General features: G+C 41.4%; 1 protein-coding gene across 1 annotated transcript in view; it reads left to right on the plus strand.

The window, feature by feature from the left end:
* The window catches only part of RFX7 (regulatory factor X7), a 49,712-nt gene extending 36,690 nt beyond the window's left edge, over window positions 1-13,022 (plus strand). Inside the window, exons 6-9 of the mRNA XM_014874083.2 lie at window positions 1,461-1,545; window positions 2,191-2,398; window positions 4,526-4,821; window positions 5,700-13,022. Of these exons, the coding sequence (XP_014729569.1) occupies window positions 1,461-1,545; window positions 2,191-2,398; window positions 4,526-4,821; window positions 5,700-9,011 (3,901 nt within the window). The 3' untranslated portion in view covers window positions 9,012-13,022. The remainder of the gene's footprint in view (window positions 1-1,460; window positions 1,546-2,190; window positions 2,399-4,525; window positions 4,822-5,699) is intronic.
* The last annotated feature ends 282 nt before the right edge of the window (window positions 13,023-13,304 follow it).

Here is a 13,304-nt window from a genome sequence, read left to right on the forward strand (position 1 = left end):
AGCTTTTTCATCAGTCAGAATATTTTCTTTTCTGAGCTGAGGATTACGTCTTCCCATGAGAACCCTTAGAAACCATGATGAAGTAATGTCCTACCTGCTGCATTCCCCAGGGCTGGCTCTCACTGCATCCTTTGCTGGGTAGGCAAAGCTCCTGCAGTAAGCAGGGGAGGGAGAGCATGAAAAGGCTAGAAGGCACTGAGGCACTTGTAGACCCTAATTAAAAGACACTCAAGTAACAGTAATGATATGGATGTGCTGTGATACTGGCCTCTGCCAGGGCTCACTTGAAGCATGCACTTAGAGAATTAAATGCTAGCCAGCAGCCCAGAATTGCTTGTCTTCCATTGAGCGAAAAAACCTTCATGTTGTAGTAAAAGGAGAAGTTATGGGTCAAACTGTTTCATAAAATACAGTGTTAGATTATCTAGGAGTGAAATCTGAAGCTTAGTACTTCTGTTTGGATAGAGCTAGAGAAGTGTTAAGGATGGAATCATACAATGTAATTGTAGCTTGACCCTGGGGATCTCTTTAAGTTCTATTTCCAATGTTTCTAATTTAGAATGATCAAAATGTGACCTTGTCTCACACCTACTGTAATTCCCAGGCTCCTTAGATTTCTTTTACTGTAATTATGCTCCATCCAGGTTAATGCAAACACTTGAAAACTCCGTGGCCTAGGAAAGAATATAGACATATTTACAGAATGTGAAAAATTAGTGATCCTGGAAAGTATTTGTGTGTCGTGAAGACATTGTGTGTGAACTCCCTGACTAATGCTGTGGAGAGGAAAAAAAAAAGGCTGATTTGATTTTTAGACCTCTAAACAGGTGATTATGAGTAATAAAGGGAGGATATTTTTGTGTACCAATTTGAGATCAGTGTAAGAAAAAGTCTGTGTCTTTAGATTTTTACAGAAAAATTATCATGGTTGAGGAGAGGGTTCCTCAAAAATGGTGTGAAATCTTGGGAAGAAATGCACTCATCGGGCATTTTGTCTTGTCCTGGGAAACTTCAGTTTTAGGAAGTCCTTCAGGAGAAGGAAACAAAGTAGAACCTAAATTGGAGAATACATTTTTTAATAGTGATTAACGTTTTTTCTTTTTTTATTTGTTCTCTCATTTTGTTTTAGAAAGAGAGTTTAGTCAAAATTTATGTTGATGATTTCAATATTGAGTAGCTCATTGAAGCTGCCTGGCATGGTTTAGTGCTTGTTCTAAGTCATCAAATGAAATTCATCATACCCAGCATCTCTGCATAGATTGAGAAACCCAATGACCTGGCCAAGAATGCAACCATTGATAGACTTTTGATTCTGGCTGGCTGTGAGATCATGCCAGTGACAGGATTTCTTAGTTCTGTGATGCGTTTGCTTTTGAGGCTTATGAGGGTTATCAGAGGAATTACTACTCTTCTATCCACCAGCTACCAAGCAGACAATTTAGACCTTAATTGTTGTTCACATATTGCTACAGTGGACTGAGGAAGAAGGCTTTTGTGCATATGCCAACACTGCCCAACCTTGACTTTCATAAAACTGGAGATGGGGTATGCTATATATTTGGTTATTTTTATATATTTCTGCATGTTAACATTTATTATGCCGTTTTTCTGTCAGAACATTTCAAAACAAAGTGAAGATCTGTGCAGCTCTTAAGATTTTTCTTTATGATTCTTATATTCTGAATCATTGTTTAATGTTTTTTTTTCTGTAAAGTTCACGATGAATTGCAATACTCTTGAACTAATTTAGGAGGTGAAGTAGACTTCCACACTGTTCCTATCCACTGTATATATATTTTTAACTCTGATTCTGTTTCACTTTTACTGTATTTTTTTAAGTCAGTGCTAGGGAAGAGATACCCCAGTGAAGAAGCAGTTCCTGGGTAATAGTGACTGCTGAGTTGACAAGACTCTGGATGCAGATGGTCCAAGTATTAGGATTCTGTCTGTGATTTTCTTCCAGAAATGTCAATTCCATATAATGCCTTTGGAAACAACCCATAGATTAAGACATTTAATTTTGAAAGGTACTGATGTTGTGATCTCATTCACATAACTTCATGTAAAACTGTGAACATACTACTCCCAACTTTTGGTGTGATTCTGATAATTTGCTTTTATTTTTGTTTTCATGCCTTAATGACCCTTATTAATGAAAGTAACCTTTCCTCCTTTGTTTGTTTGATGTAGTTGGATGGAGCAGAGCCATCGGGGCAGCTGCAAAGTGCTGATGAGGAGGTCGTCTCTGCAGCCTGCCGGCTTGTTTGTGAATGGGCCCAGAAAGTGCTGAGCCAGCCTTTTGATACTGTCTTGGAATTGGCTCGTTTCCTTGTCAAAAGTCACTATATTGCTACCAAGTCCATGGCAGCTTTAACAGTAATGGCAGGGGCACCAGCAGGTAATGAGATAATGCTGAATGTTGAAATGGGGGATCTTACTACTGGGAGAAGTAACAGCTTGGTTTGAGGAAGCTCTTCTGTTCAGGGCAAACTTTAACACTGACTCTGAGCACTGAGCATTCACTTGTGTGATTTTAGTCACATTGCTGCTAATTCCTGTTCTTGCTGGTAGTCTGGGTAAAGATCTGAAAATCAGCACTGATGTCAGGTTTAGATGGTGATCCTCTCATTGCTCTGGTGAGGACCCTGGTCTTTTAAAGCACTTGTGAGCAAGTACTTGTGCTGAACTTATATACTTGGCTAGAACAGGCGTTGGTGCTGCCTCAATGCTGGTTTGTAGATAGACTGCTGGTGTAGCTGTGTTTCTATCTGCTAGCTTGCCCTAATTTGGAAACAGTTTCTGTCAAGAGCAGATTTTCTGTGGTTTATTTCCTTCTCGAAAAGGATGCTCGAAATCAGTCACTTAATCATTTAAAGTATGTTTTGGTGACCATGGATAAAGTAAATTAGAAAAATGAAGGATGAGAAGGCAAATGCAGGTGCACAACATGCCCCTAGACTTGTCTCTGAGAAGTTCTGACTAGGCCTATGAAGCAAAATGTCTTCAGATCAAGGCCAGCCTCTTGAGACAGACAGTTTTAAATGGAAAGTGGTGTGAAGGTGATCCCCTTCTAGATCATGTTCTTTTTCCTTCCAGCTCTTTTTCCTTTATTCCAACTTGGACTTGACAGGTGGCAGTGGTGGGTTTTGCTACTTGTATGCTCCATTGTGACCTACATTGTTTCTGCTTGCTGTGCTGCTAGAAGGGACACTCAGTTGAGTCCTTCAACTCACGTAGCTTCTCCCCCTCACTTCCTTCAAGACAAGATGGTTTCCTTCAAGGAAAAGGGCAATTACTTCCAGTGCATGCCTGTGTGGCTTGGATAGTCATTTTACAAGGGGTTCTTCCTAGCATGATATGACAAAAATATTTCCATTCCTCTTGCAGGGAACTACAATTTCTCTGTTCATTAACTGAGAAAAAAACAACTTTTACCCTCAAAGAAAACTTTGAGGATGTTTTTCTTATCAATATTGCTTGCCCATATAGAAGTATTGTGTGCCAGTAATTGCAATACATTTGGGCATTTCACTGCTCTGTGAAGAAGAAATTGTGAAAGTGGATACATGTTGCGACATTTAACCTCTGGTGGTACATGCTGACTGCTGCTGCCAGAGTGGGCTCCCAGGTCACAGTTCCTAAGCATGTGCTGGGCATCAAAGCCAAATACTTTGCTTTAGTGTTGTAAAATTAGTATCAGTGAAACTAGTAAAGTAGTAAAATGGTGTTGATTAATACGTAATAAGGAGTTGTTTTAAAGCTGTGTAACCTCGAAGTGTAAATGAAACAATGTTAAAGCATTTCTAAAGGGGTAGTTCAGCAAGGTTATTTGATCTCTAAGGAGCATGCTAATCCTCTTGACTGTTAATAAACAGAAGATCATAAGTGTGATTTTGTAAGGGAAATTAGTACTAGCTGCACTGAGGACACTAAGGCTGTTTTCTCTCTGAAAGCAGCACTTGCTTGCTTTGTGATTAGCGAAGTAATTTCTCCAGAAAAAAATTCTGATACTAGATGCACAATATTTAATGCCTTTGCCATTAGATAATGTCATCTTCTCAGAACTGCTCCTCTGTGACACAGACCCACAGCTTTCTGGAAACATTTTTCATTTAAAGCTGCCTTAGAACAGGTAACAAAACCAAACCGCGGAGTGTTTGGATTTTGAAGGCTCATGTGAAGCGTGCCCGCCGCCCTCTGCTGCCGGTTCAGTGAAGTGCGCTGGGCTGAGATGGTGCTGACACACAAGTTGCCATTTGACATTAATAGAAACAAGAGGCTCATGCAGAGTATTTCAGTAGCTAATGCCCAGCTTGTCTAACAGACAGAGATTTCTCCACAAATGTGGAAATAAACTGAAGCTGAATAGATTTAAGCACGAAGTGGATGGGAGCAACTCATGGAGGAGGTGTTCTCAGAATGGCTTTGGAGATGCCTGCCATATATTCTTGGTTAGATACAGAAGTGGCACCACAATAGACAGAGTATGTTTGGTTGTTATTCGTTCTCCTTCTTTTGTTTTCAGGAATAAAAGGGATCCCCCAGCCCTCAGCTTTTATACCTACTGCTGAAAGCAATTCTTTTCAACCACAAGTGAAAACTCTGCCATCTCCTGTTGATGCTAAGCAGCAGCTGCAGCGTAAGATCCAGAAGAAGCAGCAAGAACAGAAACTCCAGTCTCCTTTGCCAGGAGAGTCTCCAGTAAAGAAAACAGAAGGCACTGCAACCAATGGTGTGACCAGTATATCTAATGGAAGTCCTGCCATTCTGTCCCCTCCACCTATTGGCATTGTTGTGGCTGCTGTCCCCAGCCCCATACCGGTAATGCTCTCCAGCAATTGTCTAGAGAATTCTACATTGCCAGTAATGAGGCAGTGGTGTCAGTGGATTAGAACAGTTTCCATTCAGAGGCTTGGGTGCCTTGATGCTTTTTTGCCTGGGCTATGTTATACCACGTTAATTACAGGGTTGATACAGAGGCAGCAGAATTCTCATCATGTAATGTAGGCCAAGTTCATCTTTGAAGTCGTTGAAGTGAGCCTTGACATGAAGTTTAACCAGATGAGAGAGCTGACACCAGTTGTGTGGGTTACTGAGGCCCTAATATGGAATCTAAATTGCCTTTTATTGGCCCAGTGCATTTAGTGACAGATACAATTTCATTTTGAATGGATGTCTGTAGTACAGAATGTTTTTGTCTTTCAGCCATATAAAATTGGGCTAGGGAGTACAGAAGGTTATTTGGTTTCAAGATGTTTGCTGTGCTGTTCGTTTTGATAGGTAAGCCAGTTTTTCTGACTGATAGTGAGTTTGTATTTAACACAGTTTTGAAACCTTAACAATAAGCAGTATTTTGAACACATCCTCTTTAGCCTTTGTATGTCTGTCTTTTTGTCCCAGGTGGTAAAGGATTGTATGAGAATGACCCTTTCATTAGCAGAAGAGCAAACTAGTGTGTACACCAGTGCCTCATGCCTTAGAAATAGAAGGCACATATCTTCTACCAGTCCTTAGACTGAGAAATAGAAATTGTCTTGGACAAGTAGAAGAGCTTATTTTGTTTCAAACTGACGTTTGCTAGCTTTGGTGTATTGAGCTATGTTGTCTTTCACCTTTAAAATGCTTGGAGCTAAGGTCATGTATGGGCTTTGGGGACTTCTTGCTTCATTGCCACACCTTTTCTTTTTCTCTCTTTACAGGTGCCAAGGACCAGGCAGTTGGTGACATCTCCAAGTCCTATGGGATCGTCTGAGAGCAAGGTCCTGCCTCTCAATGTTCAGGTGGTCACTCAGCACATGCAATCAGTCAAGCAGCCGCCAAAGACTCCCCAGAACGTTCCTGCTAGCCCCGTTGGTGACCGCTCTGCCCGGCATCGCTACCCGCAGATCCTGCCCAAGCCAGCAAACACCAGTGCTCTCACCATCCGCTCTCCCACCACGGTGCTATTTACCAGTAGCCCAATCAAGACTGTTGTGCCAGCTCCACATGTGAATTCCTTAAATGTGGTAAAAATGACAGCAATATCTCTTGCCCCGAGCAGCAGCAGTGTGCCCGTCAAACAGACGCCTTCAGTTAGCACTAGTGCAGGAGCAGTGGAAGAAGGGAGGACTGGTCCACAGATCAAAAATGGGTCTGTTGTTTCACTTCAGTCTCCAGGATCCAAGCCTAGCACTGCTGTTGCTACACCTGCAGTCAAGATCAAAACGGAACCAGAAGCATTGCTGGATGAGAACTCTGCACAGGGCCAAGAGAGCTCTGACATATCTAAATCGATAAAGGCAACCCCTGACCTGCCTCCTGCACAGCTAATTAATTTTGAGGTTGCAGCCTTGAAGGTTTCAACGGATGATGTCATGGAGCTAAAACCAGGTAAGAGCTGTGATCAGGAAGCTGAAGAAGCAGGGACCAAATATAAGACACAGTCTGATGAAATCACACCAGTTTCTTCAGCAGGCAATAATCAAAGCACTCTTAAGATCACAGTTGCCAGTCAAAACTTGTCCAGCACCAGCATCAATTCACCTCCTACTGGTGAGGCTATGATTAAAGACAAAACATGCACTAAAAGTCCAAGAAAGCGACAACCTTCCACACTTCAGGATTCCCAATTACCACCTGTAAAGAAACCACTAGTGGAGCAGTTTGCAGCTGGTAATGCTGTGGAGGGTCAAAAAGCTAACAATGTTAAGAAGGCTCTGAAGGTTGGATCATTAGCTAACAGTGACAATACGGCGACACTTGCTCAAGTTCCCAGCAAGGTACCTGTGACGGTACCTGTACCTTCTGCAGCTGCTGCAAACTTAGCAACAGACCTTTCTTTGAGCGCCAGTTTAAACACCTGTGATCCTGCTTTAGAACAGCAGCTTGCATCAGCATCATCTCCAGATATAAAGGTAAAATTGGAAGGAAACTTGTTTATCATAGAAAATGATTCAAAATCTGATGGCAGCTTTAACCCAAATACGTGGCACCATATCACCAAAACCTCTGACTTTGCATCTGTGAATTGTGATCAACAGCAAGATATCAGTGTTATGACTATTGCTGGGCACTCTGGCTCTAGTGACTTACAGGAATCCACGTGGGAGCCGGTGCACTGTGAAGGTATACAGCAGGATGTGTACAGCCAGCAGCTACAGAGCCAGATCCAGGACTCCTTGGATCAAATACAAGCACAGTCTTCAAATCAGTTACCTCTGCAGTCTGAGCTGAAAGAGTTTGAGCATACAGTCCCTCAGTCAAATGAAAACTTCTTTTCATTTGATGATGACCTTACCCAGGACAGCATTGTGGAGGAGCTGGTGCTCATGGAGGAGCAAATGTCCATGAATAATTCCCATCCTTATGGTGGTTGTCTAGGAATGGCACTTCAGAGTCAGGCTGCAGCTCAAGGAGCTCCCGTGTCATCTCATCCAAGCAGCACGCACTTTTACCATTCGATCCATAACAACAGCACTCCAATTCACACTCCCACCCCTACCCCCACCCCGACTCCCACCCCCACCCCGACTCCAACACCCACCTCTGAAATGATTGCTGGATCTCAGAACATGTCTCGAGAGAGCCCTTGTTCAAGGCTGGCTCAGACGACTCCTGTAGACAGTGCCCTAGGAAGCAGCCGGCACACGCCCATTGGCACACCCCATTCCAACTGCAGCAGCAGTGTCCCTCCAAGTCCTGTGGAATGCCGCAACCCATTTGCATTTACTCCCATCAGCTCTAGTATGGCTTACCACGATGCCAGCATCATATCAAGTAGCCCTGTGAAGCCAATGCAGCGGCCTATGGCTACCCATCCTGACAAAACCAAGCTCGAGTGGATGAATAATGGCTACAGTGGGGTTAGTAATTCCTCAGTTGCAAACCATGGCATCCTTACAAGCTACCAGGAGCTGGTGGAAGATCGCTTCAGGAAACCTCACGCTTTTGCGGTTCCCGGCCAGTCGTACCAGTCTCAGCCGCGCCACCACGACACTCACTTCGGCCGTGTGACCCCTGTTTCACCTGTGCAGCACCAGGCAGCCCCTGTCAGTAGCACTACCAAGCAGGAGGGCTTTGCTGTTCCTGCTCCTTTGGACAACAAAGGAACTGGTTCATCTCTCAACAACAGTCTGAGATGCCGGAGTGTGAGTCCTGCTGTCCATCGCCAGCGTAATCTCAGTGGAAGCACTGTTTACCCTGTGTCAAATATACCACGCTCTAATCTGACACCTTTTGGAAGTCCAGTGACTCCCGAAGTTCACAATGTATTTGCTAATATCCATGCAGACACCAGTGCCAATAACATAGCACAGAGAAGCCAGTCAGTCCCGTTGACTGTGATGATGCAGACGGCCTTCCCGTCTCTTCAGAAACAAACAAACACTAAAAAAATAACCAATGTGTTGTTAAACAAACTTGATTCTGATAGTGATGATGCAGTGAGAGGTTTGGGAATGAACAACATGCCCTCAAATTACACAGCCAGGATGAATCTCACTCAGATTTTGGAGACATCCACCGCTTTTCCTAGTGCCAACCCACAAAGTATGATCAATTCCAGCACTTCAGTTTATGAATTCCAAACACCAAATTACCTCACAAAAAATAGCAGCACCGATCAGATCAGTTTTTCTTCTGGAGATAACCAAGCACAATCAGACATCGGAGAGCAGCAATTAGATTTTAGCAGCACTGTAAAAGACCTTTTAGGGGAGGACAGTCTGCCAACAAACCAGCAGCTGGTGAATCAGGTGGCATCAGATCTCAATAACGTTGCATCTGTCTTTCCCAGCGACATCAGGTTGTCTTCCGAGCTCTCAGGCAGCATTAACGATCTGAACACTTTAGACACAAATCTACTGTTTGATCCAGGTCGTCAGCAGGGACAAGACGATGATGCTACACTGGAGGAATTAAAAAATGACCCCTTATTTCAACAAATCTGCAATGAATCCATTAACTCAATGACTGCATCAGGTTTTGAGTGGATGGAGAGTAAGGATCATCCTGCTGTTGAAATGTTGGGTTAATCTTGTTTTATAATATGTATGTAGCACACTGTATCTAAAAGACAGACGTATTGTATTTGTCTTAATGGAAGTGCCTCCCACAGCAGAAACACTTGCTATGTATTGTGGCATTTTTAAAAAAAGTTTGCTGTACCTGTTGCTCATTCTTCAGTAAGGAAAAGGCAGTCTAACCAATTTTAAACAAACCTCTGAAGGTGATGGGCTATCAAAGAGCCAGTATTAAAATTTGAATTTTGGAGTGTTTCCCATTCAACATTTCTTGTTTTAGCAAATAAAGAAGTGGTTAATGGCAGCCAGTAATAACAGCTATGGTTGATGCTTTGGGAGGGTTTTAATTCAAGCTCGTTAGTAAGCTTTCCATACTTTGTATTGGTTATTACTTCTTAGTAGGTGATCTTTACTTTGTCATCCAGGTTTGAAATGCAGGGTGCCTGCAGGTAGGTAAGTGGTGGGGAGTGGGTACAAGTGGACCAGGTGACATGCAGATGCCTGATCATTGTGTAGCTGTCTGCAGCACTGCTCGATGGTGAACTTTGGGAAATCTCTGTAGCACTGGTGCCATTGGTATCTCCAGTAAAACACAGAGATGGGAAAAGCTAACAAGAATGATCAAGGAAGAAGATGCACTAAATTTTTTTATTTAAGGGAAATAAATCTATGTAGTTATTTTATCCATTAATATTCATGACATACTTGATATTTTAGTTCTCATGTCAATGTTTTTATATTAGGTAAAATTAATGCAAAAAGATTTTGAGCACTGAGATTTAATCTAGGCATAACCCCCAATTTTAAAGTGATAGGTACTGTTTATCAATACTAGAGAAGGAACATGATATTTTCCCTCCTTTTTTCTTTTTTTTTTTTTTATAGAGAGCTGCTGGAGCTCATTAAAATACTGTTTCTAAAGGTTCCTCTTTTTTTTAAAGTTTGCTCTTTCCTAACCTAGTGGAGGGCGTAGGAAGATGTTATTTTCTCTCTATTTCAGTAGGTTGAGCCTTTCTGTCTTTCTTGCTCGTTCTCTTTCTCTGAAACAAAAGATTATTAAAATATTAGAAAAATGTGGTTAATCTAAAAATACTTCATATAGAGCCATAATACTGCCAGGCACTTTACAGATACACAGTAAGACACGTGATCTTTCTTTTGGTAAAACTTCTTTTAAAAGTACTTACTGTTTTAGAAGCCTGAATTCTGTTTTGAAAAGTGATTTGACAGGGTTGATGAATCCAAATTTTTTTTTTTGAAGGACAAAAAATGATGCCCCTCTGGAAAATGAGAATTAGACTTCTGTCCCACTGGTTCAGTCAAACTAAAAAGACCTTTTATTTTATCTGCATGGCATACATGGATCTGTAATGGTCAAAAGAGAGAGGTATTTACCCAGCTATGGCCTTGATGCTAGAAAGAGGACTTGCAGAGGCAAATTTTTATAAAAGAAGTGGTGCACTGAATATGCTACAATACTATCCCTTAAGCCTAGTAAAAAATTTATTGCTTTTCTTGTGGTCTGACACAAAGCAGAAAATAGAGAAGGAAAATTTTTCTTCTTTCGCATTTCTTTGATGAATGGTCATGAGTTTATGAAGGGAGAGGTTCAGTAAACCCCCTCTAGATTTCTGTAAGGGGAAGATACTCAGATTTTTCATGTGATTAGTGTTTTTCTTTAGGTGTCTTGGTGGTCTTCTGTTTCTTCAGTTTTTGAAAATGACTTGAGATCCCAGTACTGGTCAATTTTTTTTGGCAGTGCTGATTGAGCTTGTGCTGCTGCATTGGCACTGGAGGTGCTGGTATATCATGGCTTCTCTTGCCCTTGCCCCAATTCATCACCAGTTTATGGCTTCTTCTGCAGGGACAAACAGTTGTGCCAAGCTATAGCACCTTATGGGGGCCTGATTTCACTGTGCTTGCATCAGAAGTTTTGCCACTTCATCAGGGACAAACTGGGAGAGTTGTGGTCCCTCCTTGAAGCACAAGGATGTTGTGATAATGTGGTTTGCTTTAAGACCAAGTGACTCTTCCAAGGCAATGGGGAGGAGACTGAAAGCTGCATAGTAACCTTCTGCTTGTTGTCCTGCCAGGTGTCTGTCAGTAAGACTTGAACCATTTTCCTTGTAGACTAAAGTTGCTGAAGGCAGGGCTGGAATCCTGTACTTGCCCATGGCCTTTTGACAGAGATGTGCTGAACATCCTCTCACCCTGGTGGGAGGATGGGTCTGAGAGACACTCAGCACCTTTTTGTTTCTGTTTTTCTGACCCTGTGTGAAGTGCCAGCACTACTGTGAATAGGTGAAACGTGTTTGGATGGAGCGGGGAGGGTCCCGTCCAGCTGAGCCGTTGTGTGACTGTGACTCGGTGGCAGCTGCGGGAGGCGCTGCAGGGGCTCCATGGCAGGCTGGCCTCACCTCGGGCACGGACACTGCCACCCAGGGAACCTGGGGGAAGGACGGCTCAGCCTGACTGCTAGGGGGTTTTAAGGAGATTTCTCACAAAAGCAAGAGTAGATTTAAAGTTGATGCATTCTAAATTATGCAGCCATCACCAAAGGATTTTAAAAGTGCATTTAAAATTATCTTTAAATGCAAGCATTACATTGGGCCTAACATGTGACTTATTTAGCAGAAATATTCTATAATCAGTGGATTTAAAGCAAATATATGTTTAATTTTTAAAAGTATTAAATTCGATAAGAATTGTTTCAAGTAAAATCCAAGGCACAGGCACAGCTTTGTACATTGGTATGTATCATTTTAGAGATGTTTGTGTGTTGGTGTTATAATTAATGTTAGGTCCCTGTACTTAGTGCTAGTTAGTTCTTTATGATACATTGAGACAGAGCACTACTGCACACCAAAGTATGCAATACCCAAAGGAAAATTCTGTGATCCTAACAAATGGAAGCCTGTCTTTGTCAGATACTCCAAAACTATGAATTTGAGACAGTTCTGACCCCTTGTTTACATTATTGGCTTCCTACTAACATAAGAAATAAATTATTTTGATAGCAGTTTTTGCTAAAGTATACAAACTAGTGAATTTGTACCCTGTGTACAGTATTGCAGCAAACACTTTAAATTTGATTGCTTGGTTAGTCCAGCAAACTTTCTGGGTTCATATATTGCACTAAAATTCTGTTGAACCTGTGGCAGGCACATTCCTTAGGATAAATGCAACAAATACGGCCCACAGATTAAAAAAAAAAGTCAAAACAAAAAAAAAAAACTTTTTAATGTGTTTCATTATTAAAAAGGCAAAATGTCATTGAAAGTGACAGGTGAAATTGTCTTATGTAGCAATGTGCATTGATCTCAATGAGATATTTCTATTTTTGATTCTCTTACATGAGAATATTGCAGCAGGAAAAATTAAGTTTAGTTTGCTTCACCATGTTAATACATGATCACAAAACGTGCATGAGTGTTAATGACTTAATCTTGTACAGTACTAGATATATTCCTGTAACCACTTTTATTTTTTTTATTCTTTTGCTGTATTGAAGCTGGTTCAGTGTTAACCAGGTGAGCATAGTTATTCACAAGTTATTTACTTTTTTATGTTAACTAATTCAGCTTAGTTATTGTTGAATATGTTCCTTTCTTGGATTATTTTTTATTGTTCTGGTGTTGAAAGACATTTTTGCATCATTTTATCATGATAAGAATTCATGAAGTAAATAATTTGCAAATAATTGCAATAAGCACTGACTTCCGAACTGAAAAGAAGGAAAGTGTTTCTTGTGCAGTGCATCTGAGGATCATATAATAGTCTTGTACTATACTGTGCTTTATTTACTGCACCGTAAGGAAAGAAAAATCCCTGTTCCACATTTTCATTTAGTGCAGGAAATCCAGTTTCTCCCCTCTTCCCCAGTGTTTTGTTGTCTGTTGTACTGCTGAAACTACAGTAGTTGAATATTGCAGTAGCATTTCAGTTATTTTTTTTATTGAAAGTGCTCAAAAATTGTTTTTTAAATGTTTTCAAAAACAATAAAAACATTTTATATTAAAATTATTTCCGGAGTCTTTTCTTTATATGGAAAATGTGCTTTAGGGCTGCCCTAAAATACAGAACTTTGCAGTTTATGCAGAGACTGATGACAGCTGTTTAGTTGAACCTTGCTGCAGTTGCTAAGCCTGGTAAAGCTGAGTGTGAAGGTGAATCTTCCTTGCTGGGGTGCCTTGGTCAGTCTTAGTCCAAGTGTTGGTTTCATGCCTGGGTGGCAGCTCTTGCTGTGACACATGACATCCCATTGCTGATGTTGCCATGCACTGTATTGGTGCTTGCCTGCTTTTC

Source organism: Sturnus vulgaris, chromosome 13 (genome assembly GCF_052056855.1).
Source record: "Sturnus vulgaris isolate bStuVul1 chromosome 13, bStuVul1.hap1, whole genome shotgun sequence".
Taxonomy (NCBI): domain Eukaryota; kingdom Metazoa; phylum Chordata; class Aves; order Passeriformes; family Sturnidae; genus Sturnus; species Sturnus vulgaris.